Raw genomic sequence first — 25,069 nt, forward strand, 5'->3', positions numbered from 1 at the left:
TAAATCGGCCAGTAGTACGAGTGCAGTACTATGGCCACCTGAACAAGCATCATGAAACAACATGATGCAACAACGGTGCGGCCTCGCAAGATGCGGAGAGGAACAGTAGCACTAGCATTCAATCAGCAGGCGTTCTAAACGAGAGTATCAGACTCCTGGACTAGTATAAAAGAACCACCCACGTTTCTTGGCCCCGGGCTTGTAAACCAATGAAGCCAATGAGTAGCAGGCCGAATCCGATTAGGCATCCGAATACTTTAGGGTTAGACCACGGATGCACAATTCCGCCCCACTGCAAAGCGAGATTCAAACATGATGTTGCACCGAGTAGTAACGTAGCGCCTAGCACGTCGAGTTGGCGTATCTTATTCTTCCACGGCAGATCACCCTTGACAGCAGGAGGAGGATTCCTCAAGCTGAGCCAGATGAGGGCAAGCCCGATGGCACCAAAGGCTATGGACCGTCAATTGATGGCGGTTATGAAGATTGCGGGCGGACACACTTACGGAGGTTAAGCCAGAAGATGAAGCGCCATGAAAGGGTATTGCTGTCCGTGATGGAACCACCCACCAGCGGTCCTATGGCTGATCCGGTGCTATACAGACCCAGAATTACCGGTGATAATTTTGCCTGCTTTTTCAACGGAACGCAGTAGGAAAGAACTGTCGTAGTTCCGCTCACCAGTCCGGCAGCGCCTACACCAGAAATAGCTCTTCCGATAATGAGAGCCATTGAGTTCGGTGCGACGGCTGATATGACAGAGCCGACCTCGAAGATGATGAGAGATATGCAGTACACCCATTTGATGTTGTAAAAGGCGTAGAGGCGACCGCACGTTGGCAGCATTGCCATCTGCGCTATCAGATAGGATGAACCATACCAGCCAATGTCGTTGAGACTTCTAAAGTCACTGGTGATTTGTGGTATTGCAGTCGCTGATCGTGCCCTTTTGTCAGTTCAAAACTTTGCCGAAACACAGGTGGTCAAGTCTGCGTACCCAAAATGGTATTGTCGAGTGCCAACACGAAGCAAATGGCCATGAAGGCGATGGTCAGAGAAACAAGTGCCCAACCTTGCAAGTGCGTATTTGGACGCTGATCTTGACTTGGATTCACTTCATTTTGCTGGACCTCGGTCTCGTCGAGAATTTCCCCTTGAAGAGGAGAAGGCCCTGCAGCTTGGCTTGCCATGCTCGTCGGTTATGATTGCTGCAAGAGATACAGCCGAAACTGACAGAGACAACTTTCAACTTACGATGTGTGCTGATCGCCGTCTGTTTAAGAGAGGCAACTTTGTTGGAGCAAACGTCTGATGGATACCCGCCTGATTGGTTTATACAATACGAGGCGAGGCCGAGTTGCTCCTCTTGCTTGGCGTTGGCTGGGTGTGAGACTTTAAACAACATTCATTCGTTCAAGATCCTGGTCCCCGCGAATCACCCATTTCCAGTCACTTCTCCGCTGACCGCCTATCCAAGCCCACATGAATGTTAAGGTGGGGATTTCCACAGTCCTCTGACTTTCGAGCAGTTGATGATTGACGTCTCTCGGCTGCGTCGCTGAAGGCTCTGGATCTAGCCGTCTGACGTATCTAGCAGTGTCTGACTCCTAACGAGCCAAAACTGATGTCGAGGTCATCAAAAGCAGTGGAGTCGGCTAAGCTATGAGACAATCAAAGCCTACGGGACTTCTTTGTGCTGTAGAAAGTCCTTGTCCCAAATTCATAACTTGCCATAAATTGCTTCACAGAAAACGGCGAGGTATCTACACAACGGTAGTCATTATTGGACCAACCAACAAGAGAGTAAGTCGATTCGTGTTTAGCCTAAATTTAATAGCCGGAGAATCCCTGCGACTCGTTGGTGCGCGTTTGTTGCTGCGAGGATGAGGTTGCAATGCGAACCAACAGCTTCTTTGAAGGATTCAGCGAAACGTCTATGGATCGGCTTTTCAGTATCGTTGCCGGTGGTAAGTCGACCCACCCCTTTTGGCCACCCCCATTTAGCCACCCTATTTCTCTATCCTAGTTACCGTATTAAAGCCCTACCCTTTAATTTATAAATTACTATAATAATTATAAAAATTATTTAAATATATTTATTTTTTATATACTTATTTATTAATATATAATAGTTTTTTTATACTAAAAATAAAGTTACTTAGGCTCTTAAAGTTATTAAAAATAGTCTTTTAATTAATAAGGCTTTAATTAAGTTCGGAGTTTTAAGGTTTGTTTTTTCGTAATTATAAGAAAAGCTATTAAATAAAAATAATAGCTTTTATTAATTTTTAAAAGCTTTTTTTTAATTAAAAGATTAGTTAGCTTAGTAAGTTTAGATTTAATATAATTTAAGTATTATATTAACTTATAAATAAGTTAAAAAATTTACTAAACGAGTTTTAAAATCTTAAGAAAATATTAATTTTTTTTAAAAAGTAATAAATTAATACTTTTTTTAAAAAAGAACTTATCAATTAAAATTTAGAAAAGTTATATTATTAATTTTAAGTATTTTAATAGGGCTATTACTAATATAATTAAATCTTAATTTAGATTATTTCATATACTAAAAATTAGTAATATTAAATAGGTTAATAAATATAATATAAATAAGACTAGTATTTTTTAAAAAATAAGGGATTTAATAACTTAGTTTTAAATATAATAAAAACTATTATGATATAAAAAAAAGAGCCTAGTTTGCGTACTTAGGTATTTATTATTAAGTATATTTTTATTAATAATAAAGCTATTAAATTATTAGTTATTTATAAGGGGAAAATAGTATAATAATAATAGTTTTTTTTTAAATTTAAACTACATAAAAGTTAGGAATTTATAATAGTAAATAATAAATAAACAATTAACGAGATTATTTTTTAAATAGTTAAAAAAGGTATTTTTATTATAAACTAAAACCCCCCTTAAAGGGCTTAGTATACTTAATAAGCTTTAATTATTAGTTTTAAATAATTATAAAAGTTATATAATAACTAGATTTATATAAGAGTATTTTTAAAAATAATGTTTACTTATTATTTTTATTATTATATATTTTTTATATCCTTTAACTTCTAGATATAATTATTTTTAAACTTATTAAGTTTATTTATAAAAAAGAGCTTAGTAAAGAGAAAATAATAAATAATTTTATTATTATTAAAAAGTAGTATTTTTTAAATTATTATTAACTAGCTCGTTTAGCTAGTTTAATATTATTTAATATACGAAGTAAATAAAAAAGTAATTAAATTATATCCCCTTAGTATAGCTAAGCTATTTATTAATTTAATAATTATACTTAGTTTAGTTATATTATTAAAAAAGATAATAAATATTAAGTAAGTAATTAATAATATTAAAAAAAATAATTAACTAAGTATTAGTAATGTTTATTATTAACTAATTAATTTTTTAAAAAGGCTAGCGAGTTTTATAATTAATTAAAACTATTTATAGAGCTTAGTTTAAATTATAATATTTAATAATTATTATTTAAAAAAAATAAAAAAGGTTTTTAGTAAATAAGCTTATTACTTAGTTATATTTTTAGTACTAAGTTCGAATTTTAAAAACTTAAGTTAATTAGTTAAGGTTTAAAAAAAAAGTATATTAATAAACTTAAATACTAAGTTTACGAATATTTAGAATATATAAAGAGTTTAAAAGGATTTTAGTAACTATTTAATTAGTTTTAGTTAACTTATAAGGGTCGAATTACTTAGTAATAATATTAATTATATTATTATAATAATAGAAAATAGTTAAATAAATAAGTATAGTTAGTAACGATATTTTGTTACTATGATTTTTAGGTGGCTAAATAGGGGGTGGCTAAAAGGGGTGGGTCGACTTAAGTGTCATGCTTTTTCCTGACATAATAAGTACTTCAATCCAGTTTGCGAATATTAGAAGTCCCAGACGAGGTAGATCACACCACAATCAGTGTGGATTGTTGATGCCTGGCAAAATACCATCTGCCTCGTGTTGAAGCCGACTCAGAGTCGAGAAATCTTCAAAGATATCAAAATTGGGCTTAGCATCAAGCCTCATCACCTTGTCCAACGATACTAACGTCAAGGGTTGAAGTACAAGTCGATGGAAGTACGGGCAGAATTTTGAAGAACATAATATTTGTCATCTTGTTCGTGAAGATTACTTATTATGCTGAATACCTTTCTATACGCATTGAATCAAACGTTGAGGCACATCCGTTGCTCACTAAAAGAGGGAGACTAGCATTGTTGATGTGTGTCTCAGAATGTATCTGTTGATCAACTGTTATCTTATGGCGGACAAATTCAGAGTCATCACGTGCGAGATCGCTCGGCCACAAGCGTAACCGTATCTTTCCTCATCGCCCTTCGTATACCTAAAGTAATAATCCTAATCTGATTTCAATCAGCTACATGCATCATTGGCTCGGCTTATCGTACAGTAGCATTCGGAGACGCTCCCGGTCATGCATCAAGCATACTGCGACTCAGACACACATCCTTTCCCGCCATACGCATAGGAGACACTATGGTAGGTAAGCACGTGGTAAGGAGATAATCCTTATCAGCTCTTCGCCATCTTAGCATCGGGCCAATCTTCGAGCATTGGCGATCTTCTTTGTCGTTGGCGATCTTTGTCAGACATCGGAGAAAATTCAAGCCGACATATGCACAACCTATGTAAGTAGGTAGATAAGAAGATTTCTTAAGGTCATCGTCCACGACTAGCGGCCTGATCTGCTTCCTTCATGAAATGGTGCAGGTTGGGGAAACATAGGAAGAATTAGAGGATCACAAAACCACAATTCGTTTTCCAGCTCTTTCGTGTAGGATAACCTTCAAGCTGGCAATATATCGGCAACTATCCGTCGACATGTCTCCCGTTCCTGTTTCCGGCGGCTCCGGTCACAACCTGGTACCACTTCAATTCGACACCTATCCTTTGGGAACGATCAAGCCTAATGGGTGGTTCCGAGACCAGCTCCGGCTTAGTGCAAAAGGTCTTGGAGGCAACTTGTTTCACTTCTATCGTTTCGTCAAAGAAAGCACTTGGCTTGGGGGTACATGGGAGTACACCCCCTTGAACGAAGCAGCCCCGTACTGGTACAACTACATTGTTCCTTTGGCCTATGCGCTTGACGAGGCATCAGATCCGAATTTGTTCATCGGAATCAAGAAACAGGCGGATTCTTTTCTTGATTACACGTTGTCTCACCAAGCTGCGGATGGTTGGCTTGGCCCGGAGACCACGCCCCATACTCGCGGTATTTGGGCGCGCTGTCTCTTGCTCCAAGGCCTCATGAATCATGCCATTGCGGACTCAACAAAACGGCAGGCCATCATGGACGCGATCTTTCGTTTTGTTAGACTAGTGCACGTTATGCTCAAGGACAACTATGCTGGGTATATCCCACGGAAGGACGATATCTTTGACTTACAACTCTTCGGGGTTGCCCGTGGCCATGAGTTGGCGCTGACTCTTCAATGGCTCTACGACCAGACCGAAAATACCAAAGATCGCAAAATGATTTGGGAGGTAATGGAATTGATGTGGCAAGGATCTCGAGTCATGGAAAGAGATTGGACCATTTTCTTTGGGGAAGACTTTCCACAAGAGCCGTCTGTCAGATATAAGTCTCTCAATTTCAAGCACGGTGTCAATGTTGCCCAAGGTTAGTCTCTATAATGGGTATGCACGCTAATATTGACATCACATATAAAGGACTTCGTTATCCAGCGCATCTGTATCGAATGCACCCATATCCTGAGCTGGCGAACTTGTCCAGAGATGCTGTTCGCAAGACCTTCAAGTATCACGGAACTCCCGCCGGATCAGTCAGTAGCGATGAGTACATTGGTGGCCTCTCTCCTCAACAAGGCTCTGAGCTTTGTTGCTCCGTCGAGCTTATGTTCTCGCTGTCATTCCTTTACCAACTCTTCGGGGACAATAACTTGGCCGACCGCGTGGAACTAGCAGCATTCAACGCCATTCCAGCTGCAATTAGTGCGGATTGGTGGAGCCATCAATACATCACTCAGGTCAACCAACCGTGGGCCTGCGAATTGGAACTTGCCAAAGACGAAAAGACGCCATTTTACGATGTCTGCCGATACGCCAATGTTTTTGGGCTAGAACCAGAATTTGTCAGTAGTCCATCTAGACATCATGGGTTCTTTTACTAACCGGATATGAAAGCCATGCTGCACCGTCAATCATCCTACCGCATATCCCAAGATGTTGATGAACGCATTTCTCCGAGGTCAGACAAGCAACGGCATGCCTTCCGTGGTGCATGCTCATCTCATTCCTTCTCGGCTGGACATCGAGGGTATAAGCATTAACTGCGAGTCGAACTACCCTTTTGCTCCCTGCGCATTGCGTTATTCTATCCATGCGCGAGAGGCGTTCGAGTTCCTCATCCGTGTGCCATATTGGTCATCGAGCTCCTCGACCATAGAACTATGTGAAAGCGGGTCACAGTCTCGAGGAAAAACGCAACCTTTCGGCTCGACTGCGAGAAACGGAGATCCAGAATCCTTTCACCGTCTGCAGATTTCTTCTGGAGGAAAAGTCGACATTTTTGTCACGCTGAATGCGGAAGTGAGGGTAAACGAACACGACGACAAGTCCGTTAGTGTTTACTATGGCCCCTTGCTCTATGCTTACGAGGTCGACCACAAGACGAATACGAGACTGCCACGGAATTACAAAGACCAAACCTCCGACTGTACGGAAGTCGCAACTGTCAACGACCAGGGCAAGGAGCCCTGGATAAATGCGTGTCGTGATCACGACTATCTCCCCAATTCTCGTTGGAACATCGGAATTGACCCTAGCAAGGGCGTCAATGTAGTCGTGAAAAGAGACCCTTGGGTGGAAGGAAGTCAGAGACTCGTGGCTGCTCTTCCGAACCCGGTTTGGGCTTCAGGCATTTCGCCTGTACATCTCGAGGTCGAAGCTGCTTGGGTGGATTGGCCAATTCAGAATGGAACAGCAGCAGACCCCAGTGCAGTCGATACAACTTCGCATGGGGAGATTTTCGTGGCCCGCTTGGTCCCATACGGCACCGCAAAGCTACACATAGCACAATTCCCTGTACTGAGAACCGAGAAAACTTGACTGCACGTCAGAGTTAGGGGGCCGCGCTGAAGACCTGGGATTGGATCGCATCCGGCGCTTAGCATGCCCGCGCCCATTGCCTCGACTTGTTGATGTACCTCAGTGAAGTGTTAAGTTTCATGATTGACATAATTTATCTTACTTACTCTGATACCTGGTTTCAACAAGGCGTGTTTTGTGCTGTTACTCCCCACTTCTTCATGTCTTTTCTATATTATAGCTTTTACAAGACACAATTGGTATCAATGCGAGCCATTGATCAGATTTTCTACATCGGGCCGAGTCTCAGCTTTTTTCTGGAAAGTTGATCAAGATTAAGCCAAACTGTAACCCATTTCTTCATTTTGTGGCATGGGAGTGAGTTACATGAAGAGGACGGCTATTGCTCATGTCACCAGAAGCTCATCATGTTCTTTCGTCGTCGGCCGACTGACAGCTCAATTCTGATTATCGTTCTCAACATAAATGTTTCTCTCGCTATACTAAGTTTGAACAGTGTCGAAATCGGAGCAAGAATCCAGATCCTCCATACTCCGGTGCCTACAGGTCGACTTCCCAGGCCTCTAAACCCCAAGAAGGATGACCAAGTCGGTTTGGGCTGTGTTTCATTGGCTGGTTTTCAGGTCTCAAGAGAAAGGCCAAGCTTGGCTACTTGATTCAAGCCCCTGTCTGTGCCGGCAAGGGCGGAAGTGAGGTCGTCTTGGTAGTCTTAGCGGTTCCATTCGTCTGATACGTACTATCAGGGTTGATCTTGATTTGTCCTGTAGCAATATCGAAACGGTTGCTGGTTCTGTTGAAGATCTGGAAGGCAGCAGCTGGTTGGAAATCTGCTTGAAGTTAGCGTTTCCCAAACTGAGACCGCCAGCTACTTCCAAACGACTGAAGCACTGAAATAGGACTACTTACATGGAATCTCATGCCCAGCATTCCAAACACGAGTGAAACTAAGTTTCCCATACTGTCTAGTTTCGCCATAAGCTTCACCGTTCACCATCAAGCTGGTGTAGCCTGCGTCGCGAAACTTCTCGGCCCCAGACCAGTTGGCCGTGAGTGAGAGCGCCTCACCGCCCAGCCAGTTGCAAATGTAGTCAGCATCTCCGTAGACCAACGATACCTGGACATCAAGTTCAAGAAGCTTCTCAACATCCGGAAGATATCCGACCGCAAAATCGCCCGAAAGGGTGTAAGCAGTATAGAGCAGATTACTTGATGTGTAGTTGAGATCAACGCCAAGCGCGTTTTGTGCTTGAGCGGTGTTCAGCCAGGGCTGGTCTCTCAAGTCAGCGTTGATACAAGATTGGCTGGGACATCTAGATATCACGACTTACGCGCCAGTTGTCAGGTGGGACATCTTTTCCAGATGGGAATCGCTGAAAAGGGTAAGCGCAAGCATTCACAGGAAGCAACGAAATTACTGACAATATCATAGGTCCCTCGGCCTTCCAGATTGAAAGTGTAGTACATGCCCTCGACATCGGATTGGCAAATGAATTGTGCGGCAGAACATGCCGACCGTCTAACGATTGAGTCGCGTTCAAGATAGTCACAGTAGTCAAGCTTCTCTTGGCAGCCGCCAGGGCGATCTCGGTTCCACTTGCCGTATTCATATATTGTGTCGTTGATGAGATCGACGCCATAGCCATTGTTTTCGCCTCGAGTGAAGTCAAGCAAGTATTTGGTCTGCACGTGCTCATCAACGATTCCATTTACAATGCCGAGACTCTTCAAGTTGAGCTTGCGCCCGACCGGGGTGCTTTGCTCAAGCTCAGAGTTGCGCTCGTTGAACAAGGTGTAAAATGCCGGGCCCCAATGCCCTCCGAATGACTCTGTCTCAGGGTTAACTAAGGAGTTTTTACTTTACAACTCGCAGGAACACTTACCAGCCCAGAGATGAAAATCAATTGAGGAGATGTTAGAGGAGCTCAATTGTGGCAAAGCGTCATAGAACCCTTGGACCACTTCCCAGCAAGTGATAGCAGCCAGACGACTGGTATCTTCTTTGGTAGGGTCTATGACTGACCAGCGGCCTTCGCGCTCATCGGAGGTCTCTGGCTCCTTGTCTACCAGAAGGTAGGTAGGATCGAGAAAGCCCACCGCTTTCTCGCTGTAGGAGAACCCTGCTCGTCTTAGATCGTGGACCTTAGCTGAAACTTCGTATGAGCTTACCTGTTCCAACTGGTTGTGAGAGAAACAGAACGTTCGATATCTCATTCCAAGCGTAATCTCGAAGAACAGTAGTCATGTTTTCCACCACCTCGCAAGGCCCAATCTCCTCAAAAAGACCAATCAAGGAATCAGAGCCAGGGCCGCCATTGAGCCAGAGTGTCACCTTCAGAAGAGATGGTCATTATTGCGCTTATCAATGTCATCGGACTAAGCAAATGACTCACTGGATCTCTCGCAGGATCTCTACGCGACTCGAAGAACCAGAAGAAAACATGCACGTCTGGGTCGATATCGATGTATCCACTATAAGAGTTGACTCCGGGGGTAGTCTCACAAATGCCATCTTTACCGGGCTGCTTGTAGCGTATCTGTGAGCCTCCCGGACTAGTGATGGCTGTCACGCCTTCTGCAGCACCGGGTGCTTGTCTCGGAGGCAATACACCGGCGATGACGGGCGCCGCCATCGCTACGAAAAGAAATACCAGTAATCTTTGAAGCATCATATTGCTAACAAGTTAAATAACTAGATAGGCTTCAGCATCAACGGCTTATGCATTGTGGATTTCCGTGATATTTAACTTCCTGCTTAGTACGGTTCAGGTCGATTAACTAAGTAGGAAGCTCGATAATGCAACACCCAGAGCCCGTGAACCTACATGTACCTCCCACAACTTGGACTTCGCCTCGTATTCCCTCTATCATGGCAGACAAGTAGTCTCGGCGTACCCTGACATCGCAACCATCCCACTGCAACGCCAAAATCAGAAGCTGCTTCAATCGGGCATTAGATGATCGCAATGCTTGCCCATCAACTCGTCAGGTAGATTGAGTAGTGGTGACGGCGAAGCGGGGAAGGTTGACTTTATTCCAACGGCAAATATCCGCACCAATCGGACAGTTTGCTAAGGAGATGCAAATCGGATTTATTCCATCACCGCAAATGTTTCAGGGCAGCCTTCATCAAGACAGTGATTATCCCCGAAGATCATTTCGCTATCCTACGTTACTCCGGGCAGTTCTCCGATCTCTAATGCTTATCTCTCGGATGACCCGAACTTGCATGATACCCCTGTCATAATCCCGGAATCGTCCAAATTTTGGGACCATTCTCAAGAAACGATGTCCACAACCAAGACGGACGTTTGACATCACCCTGTCGAGCGTCATCAGTGCAAGTGAAGAAGTTGCAAGCAGGAATGCTTCTAGGTCGATAACGAGCCCTATTGAAACTGGTTATTGCTTCACTAATATCACTCCTAGCCACAGCCTGGAGACCAGTTTTTAAGACTACTCTGATCAATGAGCTGGGCCAACAGCAATAGCAGGGACGAATCCATCAGATTCATCACGGCCTCAGCTTATTGATTGAGATCAAATGAACTCTGAACGGTGAGATGCATATAGCTTCCGATTAAGTCTCGGCGTCAAAGGCTAGTCCGAACAGAATCCCACCAACTACATGCTGTTCTCGATGGCTTAGAAAGACCAAATGATTTGAAACCTCGCCACCTTGCCATTGAACTCGATCCCATGCCATATTTGTAAAGATGCGGTGGGTGCTAAAATGGTTGAGGATCGCACCTCAGTGGCTTTCAGTCGCCAACTTAGCCGTGTCATGAGACTTGGAAAGCTCCGCCTCCGGAGACGAGGCCCTCATCAGAAGTGAAGAGCAGACAGGCAATGCTTCTGCGGCACCTAGGTGAGGAATCTTGACTTCTATTCGGAAATTGGGAGCGGGAGCGTTTTGAGTCTTGAAGTCAATAATATAACAGGTGAAACATACGACATACCTCGTTATAATAGCACAAATTGCGTTGATTGGCACCAAGGTGACAGGCCTCAAGATGAGTATTATTATTTCTTGGGCTACGGAATAGCAAGACCAATCTTTCCATATCGCTTGATCTCTCGATCATGGCCGGTTGCAGGTACCAAGTCTTCCTGCCAAGTGGGTATTGTCGCGACAGCCTCGGTCAATGTGGAAATGACTACCAATCCGGAGATTGTGTCGAAGGCGATATCACCATCAATGAAACTGTGGCGTCCAGACCGACAATTTCGAAATACCGCTCGTCAGACGGGCACTGTGGAGGCAGAGATACATAGTGCGGCGCCGGCGGCCGATCCAGAAGCTGCCGTGATGGCAATAGGTCTGGCAAGATTTATCCTAGATCAGAGATCTAGCTCGGCGCCGTACATGCTTCCCCTTCGTGCCGGCTTCCCTCGTGGTCTGCATAGCCCTGGCCATCCACATCCTCACCACCTTACTGTGTTAAGATCGATCTGTGGACCCCATAACTCTCCAACGTCACACGTCTCCTTTAATCATCGTTCTGTGATAGCGTCACCGAATTCCACTGTCCCCGATCTCTCTTTACCCTTCACTGCCGTTTCACTCTCGTTGCGACCCAAATACGTTTCATGTCCCCTTCATTTCGCCTCATTCTAGTTCGCTTTCGCCGCGCCTCTGCTTGAATTATGGTCTCATCAGGCCGCTGATTCGCTCAGGCTGTGCTATTGGACGATCCGAACTTGGCATGGTCATTTTTCCTTGTCTTCGAAGCCTATTCGTCCTCTTTCTTTCAGAGATCATGTTTTATCAGTGAGGATGTGATCTCTTCTTGCCCAGCTGATTTCGCTTTTTCTTATTGTTTGGGTACAAACCTGAATTGACTCTCTACCACACCGCCGATGGAAGCCTTTCCAGCTGGAATCTACTATTCGGGCCACAAAGAGCCTGTCCACGGAAGTGAGGCTGTCTGATACAAGTGATTTCACCGAATGACAGAAATGGAGATTCTTGGAAATTATGAATGATCAAATGATCAAACGACTCCGACGGTCCTGGAGGGCACAAAGAGCTCGGACATGTTGTTCGATTTCAAAGAAGCGGTTCGTGGAACCGCCAGTTGCTTTGTTTGCCTGCCAATTACCAACTATTTAAAAAGGCAGCATGCAATCAGTAGGTGGTTTTCACTAATACTATCTTCTCCATCGTTTCTTTTACATACCACATTCAACACGAAATATTTATATTTAGTAGGCAGAAAACGTGCCTAGCCAACACGTTCATTCGAAAATCCTTGAGATCAAGTACTCAAACATATCCACGGAGTGCAGTAAATTGGGTCTGTTAATTCCACGATGGCGGAGTCAACGGAGCAAGCGAAGCTATATCTCCTTCCCGGTGACTAATCAGGCCATGCCTCCATTTGAATCGCCTCAGCCTCTTACTTACAATTGTCTTCTAGACCAGGTTAGAGCGCTGGCCCTTACATGCTTGGATATTTTAGAAAAAGGTTTCCTTCGTGACGCTGCCATCGCGGGTTCCACAACTTTTCTTAAAGACGGGGGTGTTTCTTTCAAAATTGGAGAGAACATGGAAGACAGGGACTTTCAGGCAGAGAACTGCAGGGAGCTTGTGATTGCTGTGCTAGGTTACATGGCCTACCGGGAGGTGGAGTGGCAGCAGCGAAGGCAGCGGCAGCGGGAGGAGCAGCAGGAACATGACATCCGTGTGCTATCGCCTTTGAGATTGAACGCCATTCTCCTGGAGGACAATACGAAGAATTACGCCGCGTTGAGAAGGAAATTCTCAGACAGAGCGCCTATTCCTGAGACGGGTATGTCGTCCATTTGGCCAAATATTTGTACCGAAGAGACTATACTTTGGCATAGCACACATCAATATGATGGGTCCGTGAACGAACTACGGGTGGTGGTGCCCGCCTCGGTGTGCCGTCGACGGCAGGAGCGCTTGCGCTAGCAGCCATGGAGCCGGAGGCAGTCTGTGGATTTTAGACGCAGCAGAGCGAGATAGAATTTGAAATGGGTCTTGATATACCGGTCTATCAGATTGCTCACGTTCCAACTTCTGTTCTCATTCACTCATTGATGATCTCCTGCCTATGTACGTCTGAAGAAGTAGTCAAAGATGAGGAAGTCAGACACGGATAGAGCTAGTGGCTTCCACGCCGACTTATTGAAGGCATAGACCTTTACACTGTTCGGCGATGTCAATTGGTAACTAACTGTCTTTTGAAAGCATGATATAGATACTCCATGGTCGCTCTTAGATCTCTGGGATGGCCAGATTCGGCCAGGTAGTGAGGTCAAGTAGATTAAACTTACTTTTTCTAGTTCACTGCGAGCAGATTGGAGGACTTCGAACCCAGATCAGGACGCGACTCTTTATCTGAAGACTGAATAATAAAACCAATGTGCAATTTGAACAACCAACAGCCGGTGGGCTCATCCACAGAATAGTTGCGCGCAAACCACCTGAGTTCACTGAGGTGTGTATTCCCTCATGTCGTCTGCTCGGCGATCAGGCTTCAGTACATCCGTCTCCAGTCCTAGATTTCCGCTCTATCTCGAAACTTTCAAAAGGCACGTAGAATGGAAGTAGGGTCGGACTGATATACAATTCGTTATTAACCCCTGTGAAAATGAATACTCAAGTATGCATTGACGCTATCAAGCAGTCTTAAAGGTTGTAGGATCTTCTGTTTTCATGCCGTGCATCAGAGTTGCGGTTGAAGAATGAACAGACCAGTAGCATTGCGACCGGGGTCAAAAGCAGCGATAACGGTGTACCCACATCGACACCCCCGCTGTCCTCAGTGCTATCTCGCCGTGCTTGGCTGCGGCTTGCGACGGGTTCCATGCACCCCGCATGGAACCAACAGCAAAGAAACAATGCTCGAATGGGAATTTGGAGATAGCCATAATCTAGGATTCCCTTGCTAAGCGAGCCAGTCATGCCCTCAGTCTTATCAGCCACTTTGAACTACTTCGCTTTCGGACGTGGACTGCCGGGAATACGGTGAACTAATAGTTGCTGCTGGCAGCGGTAGACTGAAACCCCGCACCCTGATTGTTGAAGGTTCGGACTGCCCTTCCGATATCTCTAGTATTCTGGCTTCTGTGTGAGACGTCACTCGGATACCTTATCCACCGTACACCACAACTCACACTGCCCTACGCTGCCAGTCTCTGGAAGTGCTTCCGAGTTTTGAGCCACATTGGGTAAATCAGTTCTCATAGCCCTGGAAATGGAGTCTTCTAACACTCAACGACGTATCACGAAACGGTCATCTTATGCGTGCGTTGCATCAAGTCCCTCTCACTACTTATGAGGCACAGCCTTACTGATAGGCCATCAACAGCTGCTCGCGATGTCGGAGGCAAAAGATCAAGTGCTCAGGCCTCCACCCGTGCAACAATTGCACGCAGAGGCGGCTGACATGTATCTTTGATGAGCGGGATAACAAGGTTATGGTAACGCAGGGGTGAGTAGTGACTCTTATGACTGTTGACACAAACTCTCGAGTGAGTAGCACTTTGCTGACATAGTAATCCTCTTACTACAGATACCTGTCCGAGCTGCAACAAAAGGTGGCCCGTTTGGAGCGCGCACAAGCAAGAGCATTAGTGGAAGAAAGCTTGAGGCACGCCGATGGCGATGATGGTGCCGTCGCGTGTCGTGAAGGTACGATCTCCTCGGCTTATGGTGAGTTGGGTTCATGCTCATTCAGTTGGACTAGATGATCCAAACAACCCATCACGCTTCGATGAACGTAGACGAAGTTACCATACGCCAGACGAGACAGGTGGAATCTCACCACCTGGCGATGGAGACGGACCAGACTTGACGAACCCTCTTACTGCCACGCCATCCCGATTCTGCATGTCTGAATCCAACGGACAACCCTGTGAGTTCTTTATTCTGGAAAGTGCACCTCACAACACGCAACTCATTCAAGCCTAGACTTCCTTGGCTCCTCATCAAACTGGTCTTTCTCTCGCCAGGTCTTAAGCGTCACACACGAACACGTCTGCCAGTCCCCCCTGCCGACAAACAGCCTCCTCTTCGACGGTTTCGCCTACGACCTCGGCTGGGACGGCTCCAGAACGACGCAGATGCTGGACAACAGACTCATACCGAGTCACGACTACGCCATCTTCCTCATCAACGCGGTCAAGTTCCACTGTGGGCAAATGTTCCACCTCTTTGAGGAAGAAGAATTCATGTTCCACATGCAGACGTTTTACGCCAAATCCTCGACTGATCGGGCGGAGGAGAACAGCCTATGGTATATACACTTCCTCGTGATCCTGGCTTTTGGTAAGAGCCTCATCCAGAGAAAGACGCAGGGGAACAACAGGCCGGCGGGGGCGGACTTCTTCGTGCGAGCGCTGCAGCTTCTTCCTGATGTGACGGCGCTGTGCAAGGAGCCTATCATGTCGACGGAGATTCTGTGCTCGATGGCGTGGTATTATCAAGCGCTGGACTTTCGACACGCTGCGCACAACTTTGTAAGTCCGGTGTCAGGACGGGACCTTCGGTTGATATCGCATTCGAGACTAATCAGAGTCGGACAGATCGGGCAAGCCAAAAGCGTGGCGATGAACCACGGGATGCACACGGACATGCCAGTAATGGACTTAGGTCCGGGCTTAGTTCAACGATGTCGCAAGATCTGGTGGACGGTCTACGTTCTCGACCGGCAGATGACCTCCCTGATGGGGTTGCCCCAGTCGACCCTGGACGAGGGCGTCTTTTGCCAGCTCCCGTCCTATCCTGGTTCCCTTCACCGCACCACCGCACTGAGCATGCAGATCAAGTTTGCTCGAATCATCGCAGAAATCAGCAGCAGTATGGCCAAATCCTTGTTACCGTACTCTTCATCGCTTGACGTTCTACGTGCTGACTTCCTGCCTTCCCTTATCTAGCCGTCTACGGCGCGAAAGGCCGCCTCAACAAGAAATTCGTCCTAAGTACGAAGGCGGTGCTGCAAAGCATCGTTGCTGTGGCCGACGAGCTGCGTACTTCATTTCCGTTATTTGCAGATGAGCGTTTCGACGGCATTTCGAGACTTTCTGCCCACTTGCATCTCCTTTACTACCAGGTGAGCAATTTTGTGTCGGCAATTTTGAGTTTTGAGTTTTGTGCTAATTTTATGGTTAAGTGCATCATCCTCGCGACACGACCTCTTCTTTTATGCTGTCTGATCAAGAGATTCAACTCTCCGCTCGAGGCGGACTCGTTGATGGCATCGCCAAAAGTTCGGAACCCGCTTCAGATGTGTGCGGAGTCTGGCATCCAGATTTTAAACATCCTCGACCGCCTGAGAGCGCAGGGACTTCTTGGTCAGTATTAACAGCCTGCCCCAATCGATTAACAACTCTAATGCAACGTACAGAAACATTCCTCCCGCTAGATCTAGACTCTCTCTTCGTATCAACAGTCGCCCTACTCGTCGCCCGTGGTGTCGACTCGCGCCTTATAGAGAGCCAAGTTCCCTGGCTCGATAAGTCGCACGCCATTGTCGAAGAAATGGTAGTCAGCGGCAACCTCATCGCCGAGTTCAGGAAGAACGAGATGCAGAAATTGGAGGAAATGCTTCTCGAGTTCGACGTTACTCGGCCGCGGCTATTGGCCGACTCAACGACTGTTATCGCACAGCAGCAGCAACAGCCAATACCACAACCAGACTGGCAACAACAGACAGACGCACCAACCACTCTCCCACCGGCCCCTCTGCCGGCGGAGACGAGATTGCCACTGGGTCAAGAGACAATGCTGCCGGTGTACAGAGAGTTGAGCAAAGACAGCAGCAGTCAGGCGGAGGACCTAACGACGCAGCAAATTATAGACGTCGTTAACTCAATGGAGTGGGAAGACAATGAGTGGATGTCATTCACAATGGTCCAGGATGAAGCATGAAGCTGTGGGCCTCTATGGGAATTGTCGTTTGTAAGAAGAATACACCCTTAATTCATTCCCTTTAAAAGTTAATTTTTATCTTCTGAGTCGATTAATATCGGCAACACCGACTTCGGTATCGTGAAACATCCCACATAGACCATTGAACCTTATATCTTGATAATCAACCAAGTTGAACGTAGCAGGACTTTTACAACAGCAACTCTGCGTTGACAGTTTGCATTCTTCCTCTATAGGCAATTCGCGACCGCGGCGACAAGTCATCAAATAATCAACAGAACTAACCCCCGGACTGTTTAGTGGAGCTACGTTGCAACCAACATCCTCGCGACGGATCGACCAAAACAGCCGTACAGTACGCAACTCGGGTTCGGTCCCGATCTAAACTCGCTACCCCAGCAATGAACTATTAATTGCAATTCAAAAGGGGACGTTAAGGCTCCACGAATAGAAAGAGAGAGATGGAAGACAAGCACTAACATACGGAGTATTACCCTCAACCACATTCCCGTATCCGCACCCGCAAAGTAAAGACTAGCCGCCCCGCTAACGTACATGGACATTTACATCCGGCAACCCCTCCATCTCGCCAGATTGCAGAGAACAGCAACCGGACCTGTCGATCATTGGGTCATAGCCGACAAGGCGCGCAAGGTCAGACGATGCGACCGAATGTTAGAGCGCCCTGGCTCGTATCAATGGTTCCCGAGCTTCTACAATGGGTGACGGGCTCCAGATCGCATGAAACCATGGGGAAATTAGCGGTCCATGACGCAGATCAGTACAGAAATGCTACCTCGCTGATGATGGAGGCATTTCTTGGTGCCCACACGGAGTACGCAGTGATAAATAGAATGCGCCTCCCGCCTTGGCTAGAACAAGCATCAGCCATCGTTGTGATCGATCAAGTCGAAACGGTCAGCCACATCATTCACGATGTTTCGGACACAACTCCTCCCAGCCCTCACGCTGGCGCTGACATCCCTCGTCAACGCCCAATCCAGCGATGACCTCGGCGTAGCAAACGGCTTCCTCGACTTTAAGGCTGGCCAATTCACCGGCCAGCTCGTCAAGGACTCTCAAACCCTCGCCTCCCTCAAGCCTGGAACCGACTTCGACTTCCTCCCCTCGGACCTCCTCGCCAACCTCACCTTCAACTACGCCCACCACATCGGCGACGTCACCTTCCGCTTCAAGCTCGACGGCGCCGGCAACTGGACGTCCGTGGACTCCGCCCGCGCCAGAAAACCCGTCAAAGCCCTCGCGGACCTCGCCCCGGGTGTGATTGCCGGTGCAGACCTCGCCGCGACGCTGCCCGCAGGCGTGCCCTTGACCGTCACGCGCGAGTGGCTCCCCGCCGGGGACGGCCTCGCTCTAAGAGTCAACTTCACCAACACCGCCAACGGCACCGTCGAGCTCGGCGCCCTGGGTCTGCCTCTCGCCATCAACAACATCTTTTCGCGCCCGTCGGCCGAGGAGACGCAGGCAAAGTGCTCCCTCGCGGACCCGTACATCGGTCTCGATGCGGGCTACGTCCGCGTCTCCCCCGTAAAGGGCCTCGGCAACGCCCTTGTCGTCGCGCCGCTGGGCTCGAGTCCGTTCGAGGCGTGGAGACTTCTTGGGGAGCCGCAGGGTGATTACTACTACCAGTCGCAGACCTACGAAGGTACTTATGAGTGGATGATTCACTCCCAGGCGTGGGCGGAGACCGAATGGAAGAGCGCGACGCCCTGGAACACGCCCACCTCGAAGACGCTCAAGGCCGGGGAAACATACTCTGTCGGACTCAAGTTCGTCGCCGCGGAGAGTATCCAGACCATCGAGGCCGCCGTCACAAAGGCGGAGATCCCCCTTGCTGTTGGTATCCCGGGCTACGTCGTGCCCACCGATCTCACAGCCAGGCTGTACCTCACGCACTCGTCCCCAGTTAAGACCATTGACGGCTCAGCCTTCACAATCAAGCAGGACACTGCAGCAAAGGGCTCACCTTACCTCCTCACGCCGACCGCCGGCGCCTGGGGCCGCGCAAAGGTAACAATCACCTACGAGGACGGCAAGACGCAGGTGGTGCAGTACTACATCACCAAGCCCGCGCCGGAGACGGTCTCGGACCTGGGCCACTTCCTCACCACCGCCGCGCACTTCACCGACGCCTCGGACCCCTTTGGCCGCGCGCCGTCCATCATGGGCTACGATAAAGAAGCAAAGGCCATTGTAACTCAAGACGAGCGTGTCTGGATCGCTGGTCTAAGTGACGAGGGCGGCACGGGCGCCTACGTCGCCGCCGCCACGAAACTCTTCGTCCAGCCCGTCGAGGCCGAGGTCGCGGTCCTGGATGACTTCATCCACGACACCATCGTCGGCACGATCCAGCCGGCCAACGACACTTTCGCCGTGCGCGCGAGTACCTTCTTCTACCAGCCCGACGCCGTGAACTACACCTACGACGCCTCCCGCGACTGGACCTCCTGGGCGTCGTGGACTAAAGAGAGGGCATACACCACCGTGCGGGCGTATAACTACGTCCATCCCGTAGTGGCGTACTGGTCCATGTACCGCGTGGCGAGGGACTACCCGCAAGTCAAGACCCGCGCCGACTGGACCTGGTACCTGACACAGGCGTACAACACGGTGACGCACTGCATGAAGAACGGCGCGGCGGACTGCGACTATGGGTTGACTGGGTTGATGGGCGAGACGGTGTTTGCGGAGCTTCTCGAGGATCTGAAGAGGGAGAATATGACGCAAGAGGCTACTAACTTTGAGGCCAATATGCGATTCCGCGCCGAGTTCTGGGAGACGTTGGCCGTTCCCTTTGGAAGCGAGATGGCGTGGGATAGTACCGGCCAGGAAGGCGTCTATTACTGGACCGAGTAAGCTGTGCTCCTTTCAAGCCAGATCACCAAGCTCTTGACAAGCAATAGCTAACATGAAGCAACAGATACTTTGGCCACAACAGCACCGCCATCAAAGCAATCAACAGCATCAGAGCCTACATGCCCACCGTAGCCCACTGGGGCTGGAACGGCAACGCCCGCCGGTACTGGGACTTCCTCTATGGTGCCAAGAACCAGGGCATCGAGCGCCAGCTCCACCACTACGGCTCCGGCCTCAACTCGCTCCCGATGCTACACCACTTCGAACGCAATCCGTCCGACGTTGACGCCCTCCGCGTCGCGTTCGCCGGCAACACGGCGCCCCTGACGAACATTGATGCCGAGGGCTGCCCCTCGGCGGCGTTCCACTCGTTCCCGGAGCATCTGGCCTGGGACCCGTACACCGGCGACTACGGCCTCGGGTTCCTGGGTCTGGGTCTCGGTCAGGGTGTGTACATCGTTAACCACGCGACGTACGGCGAGGTCGTGTTTGGCGGCAACGTTGTTTCGTCGACTGAGACTTCTGTGGTTGCTGAGCCGAGGGACGCGGTGCGGCGACGGGTGTTTGTTGCGGATTTGGGATTGAAGGTTGCTCTTAGCGCCGGTGCTATTCAGACTGTTACCTATGATCGCGAAGGCCAGACGGTGAAGTTGAGTGTTGGTGCTGCGGCGTCTGAGAAGGCGCTCAAGGCTAACTCGACGGTTGTCTGGCTTGAGACGACGTCGGGCGATGCCAAGTTTACGGTGTCTGGAGCGAGCGTGGCGAGAGGAGGATATCTCATTGACTTGTCTGGCGGACAGGCTGAGGTCACCATTTCCAAGGCGTGAGATGGTGGTTTGATTATACTTTGAGTTCTAGTACATATTTAGATCTTGGCACACGGGGCTTCCCAGCCTTGTGAATTCTATTCTAGTTTAGGTGTCAATCAACTTATATGGGTAAACACTGTTGCCAGGCATTATGTATTCCCGTGGGCTCTTCAAGACCAACCTGAGCAGAACAAGGACCTCCACAAAACCACAAGGCAAGGTCAGAGTCTGGTCCGACGATTACAACCTGGAACCCGGTTCAGTCATTCAAGTATGGGCAAGTCAACTCAAACATCAGACGGCGACAACTTCAGACGAACCAAGTAAACCCAACTTAACTAAGAGAACAACTAAGAGAGGTGAACGCCAAGAAACAATGTTCCACTTCTCCAGATTACCCCACAAACTTAGCTGCAAGACGACTCCTTCAAACCCCGCACTCTTCTCCTCCGTCTCTTCCCATTGATCCTCTTCTTCTTCTTCCCTTTCCTCTTGTTCTCTTCTCTTCTCTTGATTTGCTCCTTGATTATTACCGGAGGCTCCCCTGCTTCTATCTGCCAAGCGATCGACTCCCACCCCATCTTCCCCCCTGCTCACGATCCAAAGGTACCGCGACTCGTGTTCGGCTGCAGAGCTGCAGAAAGTTCCCCAAACCTAACCACTCATCATTGACCCGAAGTCACCGAACCCCATGGGGCCGGAGGAAATACCACATCACCTCGTGCCCGCCACTTCCACCAAGAAACCCGGGCCCGAGATGACAATGACACCAAGTCTAGAGGGATCTTGCGGGGACTCTCTACTTAGGCTAATTCGAGGCATTGACATCACTTGAAGCCCCGGTACCTGGGTCAGGGGAGAAACGACATCAACACGCTTGCCTCGGGGTAGCAATGCCGCGATACACTACCCCAAAAGCCCATGAAGCTGCACAACATATCACGAACCAGCCGAATAAACTCACCTCTTTTTCCGCCTCACGTCTAGGTTTCGAGACTAGGCAAGGTGCCAGACCGCACCACATCCGTCCACAATGGTCTCCTCCTCATCGTCCTCTCTCCTCCTAGGCCTCGCCCTTCTCTTCACAAACACAGCAGCCCAATCCTGCTGGCGCAACGCAACCTGCACCCACCCAACAGAAGCATCCTTCCCGGGACCCTGGGACGCAAACATCTACGCCCCAGACTCCCGCACAGCCCGCCCAAAGTCCATCCTCTCCCTCGCGACAGGCGATCGTCTCGCCTCATTCCCGTCTCCCGAGTCCCAAACCCTCAGCGGCAATGGCTCCGCACTCGTCTTCGACTTTGGCGTCCTCGTCGGCGGCCTCACTTCGGTGAACTACACACTCTCCACCACCAGCACCGGCAACACCACCGAGCCCGTGACCCTCGGCCTCGCCTGGACGGAAGCAAAGAACTGGATCGGCGAGTACTCGGACAACTCCAATGGAAACTATCGCGGCCCGGGCCAGACCCTCATCTCCGTCGACGGCGCCCTCTTCCACCAAATCACCGTCCCCGGCCCGGGCTCCTACACCGTCCCCTTCCCCCAGCTCCGCGGCGGCTTCCGATACCTCACGCTCTACCTCATGACAAACACCACAACCACTCCGTCACAGACGCTCCTCACAATCAACGACGTCTCCCTGGAAATCGTCTTCCAACCAACCTGGTCGAACCTCCGCGCCTACCAAGGCTACTTCCACTCCTCCCACCCCCTCCTCAACAAAATCTGGTACTCGGGAGCCTACACCCTCCAAACCAACGCCGCACCGCCCGAAACGGGCCGCGTCCTCACAGAAGACATCACGTCCGGCGGCTGGTCCAACGACGCCTACCTCGGCGTAGGCTCCTCCCTCCTCCTCGACGGCGCCAAACGCGACCGCTGGATCTGGCCCGGCGACATGGGCGTCGCCGTCCCCTCCGCCTTTGTCAGCACCGGCGACCTCGAGTCCGCGCGCAACGCCATCCAGACGATGTTTGATTATCAGCGGGACTCGGGCATCTTCCCCCGCGCGGGACCGCCGTATCTGGACGCCACGAGCGATGCGTATCACATGTGGACCATGATTGGCGCGTACAACTACGTTCTGTTCTCTGGGGATACGGACTGGCTGGCGGCGAACTGGGCGACGTATCTCAAGGCGATGGACTACATCTATGGGAAGATCATACCCGAGACGGGGATTCTCAACGCTACGGCCGCGGGCGACTGGGCGCGCTACGTCAATTCGCTAAACGGGAGTGCGCCGAACATGCTCCTCTACCGCACCCTCACCACTGGCGCCTTTCTCGCGGACCTCGCTCCCGCCGGGAACACATCAAACCTCGCAGCACCAGCACCAGCACCAGACGCAGCAGGGACAAACCTCACAGAAACCTGGCTCGCCCGCGCAGACGCCCTCAAGAAAGCAATCTTCACCCACCTCTGGGACCCGACAAAGGGCGCCTTCATCGACGGCTACAAAAACCGCACCCTCTACCCCCAAGACGCAAACGCCTACGCCCTAGCCTTCGGCCTCGTCCCCGCCTCCAGCCCCGAAGCCGCCTCCATCTCCACGACCTTGACCCGAAACTGGACACCCATCGGCCCAGCCTCCCCCGAACTCCCGGGCAACATCTCCCCCTTCATCTCCAGCATCGAAATCGAAGCGCACTTTGCCGCAGGCCGCCCCGATCGCGCAATGCAGCTCATCCGCGACAGCTGGGGGTGGTACCTGAACCACCCCAACGGCACGGGATCGACCGTGATCGAGGGCTACCTCGTCGACGGCACGTTCGGGTACCGCAAGGGCAGGGGCTACACGGATGATCCGAGCTACGTGAGCCACGCGCACGGGTGGAGTTCCGGTCCGACGAGCGCGATGACGGAGTACCTCGTCGGGTTGCGCGTGACGGCGCCCGCGGGCCGGGAGTGGAGTCTGAAGCCGGCTTCGTTGGGCGGCGAGGCGGAGGGGTTACCGGCGGAGGCGGAGGCCGGGTTCACGACGGCGCTGGGAAGGTTCAGCGCCAAGTGGGTCGTTGAGGAGGGCAGTGGATTTGCGAGCGTGGAGTGGGATGTTCCTGAGGGTACGAGGGGATGGGTGCAGCTTGAGGCCGAGGAGGGACGGTGGGTTGAGGGCGGGAAAGGAGCGCGAGAGTCGCGTGTGGGAAAGGGACGGAGGGCCGGGGGAGGAGACGCGCGGCCTCCGGGCCGTGATGGCGTGGACGCGGATTATGGTTCTACGTAATGTAGATAAACATTTCTTGACTGTGATGTGTGGAAGACTCTGACCTCTTGAGCAATGTGCGTGTGTGTGTGTTTTACCCCCGAGGACCCCGTTAAATTAAAATACGAGGTTTTTGCCCAAATACGAGGCCCGAACACTCCGCTCGTCGATAAGGAAACCCACTTGAACGGCTTTCCAACTATAGCTCCTAGACTCGAAGAAAAAGATAGTCTCTTGGTTTCCCCCGTTGCCTGGAAGGCTCACCCATCGGATACCCGGCGGTGATACCGTTCACCCCCAGGACTCCGCGGCTTTGTTGGCCACCGTTGGCTGTTCGGATACCGAGACATGCTTCACTAGCTCGCGAGCGCGCACATTGCGAGCTACTAGCCTCCAGGTCCTAAATGTCTGTGTGCAAATGTCAAGGGACCATTGGCCTTTTGACATCAGTCACACAGGCGTAGTCCAAGCGGGATTTGAGCTACTAGACCTTCGCGGGTACGCACGGGTTTTCTTCGAGAGAAAAAGAAATAACAGCACTGTAAGTGTATCTGAATGTCCCAAAGAAAGCTGCAGGTTGTACGTGCAATGAAAGTCCGTGATGGGCCAGCTTTATCATGAAGGAATTGCCATTTGGTTCGACTGCGTGTTTTCAAATCTAGAAAACGTCGGAGTCGAGAATCTGGAGGCCCCCCCCCCCCCTGACAAGTAAACTTGACCCTGCGAGACCTTTTCTTCTACAAAGACCAGACGACGATCCTCTGGATTGACTTTCCTGACATGCGCCGAAAAGCCGCCACCACTGGGCAGAATGTGGCCAACGTTTCAAAAAACGGTCCGAAGCCTCTCGCAGCCCTAAACTCTCGTAAAAAGTCGCCGCTAATGTGGCCGTCATTTGGGGGAGGGGGTACACAGCTGAGGGCCCGGATCCGACGGAAGTGACGTACGTCGCTAGTGATGAGTGATGTAAATTCGATTGCATGATGAGGAGCAATGTGAGAGAAAGTGAGTGTGTAGATCTAACTGTAGTAGGTTTTAATATTGGAAAGTCTGGGTATCTTTTCTGTTTTAATACCTTCAACGGTGTGGGAGAGTTGGAGGCTATTCAAGATTCTATGTTCCGTAAGAGCTGGATGAAATCGTCGTCTAGAATTACGACGTGGT

General features: G+C 49.6%; 4 protein-coding genes across 4 annotated transcripts; 3 read left to right on the forward strand and 1 right to left on the reverse strand.

Moving 5' to 3' along the window:
• Positions 1-7,773: 7,773 nt before the first annotated feature.
• N0V96_007261 (uncharacterized protein) lies at positions 7,774-9,358 on the reverse strand (the record flags this gene model as incomplete). The annotated part of the gene is made up of 6 exons (XM_065757972.1): positions 7,774-7,943; positions 8,023-8,383; positions 8,445-8,486; positions 8,536-8,942; positions 8,997-9,233; positions 9,283-9,358. The coding sequence occupies 6 exons, from the start codon at positions 9,356-9,358 to the stop codon at positions 7,774-7,776; spliced, it is 1,293 nt and encodes a 430-aa protein (XP_065613495.1).
• A 5,613-nt stretch (positions 9,359-14,971) lies between these two features.
• Positions 14,972-17,011, forward strand: N0V96_007262 (uncharacterized protein; the record flags this gene model as incomplete). Its single annotated transcript, XM_053191397.2, has 6 exons — positions 14,972-14,996; positions 15,053-15,600; positions 15,667-15,940; positions 16,018-16,193; positions 16,302-16,434; positions 16,488-17,011. The coding sequence occupies 6 exons, from the start codon at positions 14,972-14,974 to the stop codon at positions 17,009-17,011; spliced, it is 1,680 nt and encodes a 559-aa protein (XP_053050959.2).
• Positions 17,012-17,947: 936 nt separating this feature from the next.
• N0V96_007263 (uncharacterized protein) lies at positions 17,948-20,715 on the forward strand (the record flags this gene model as incomplete). The annotated part of the gene is made up of 2 exons (XM_053191398.1): positions 17,948-19,884; positions 19,953-20,715. The coding sequence occupies 2 exons, from the start codon at positions 17,948-17,950 to the stop codon at positions 20,713-20,715; spliced, it is 2,700 nt and encodes an 899-aa protein (XP_053050960.1).
• A 1,015-nt stretch (positions 20,716-21,730) lies between these two features.
• N0V96_007264 (uncharacterized protein) lies at positions 21,731-23,926 on the forward strand (the record flags this gene model as incomplete). Its single annotated transcript, XM_053191399.2, has 1 exon — positions 21,731-23,926. The coding sequence occupies one exon, from the start codon at positions 21,731-21,733 to the stop codon at positions 23,924-23,926; it is 2,196 nt and encodes a 731-aa protein (XP_053050961.2).
• Positions 23,927-25,069: the final 1,143 nt, after the last annotated feature.

This window comes from Colletotrichum fioriniae, assembly GCF_027942845.1.
Source record: "Colletotrichum fioriniae strain IMI 355084 chromosome Unknown scaffold_8, whole genome shotgun sequence".
Classification (NCBI taxonomy): Eukaryota; Fungi; Ascomycota; class Sordariomycetes; order Glomerellales; family Glomerellaceae; genus Colletotrichum; species Colletotrichum fioriniae.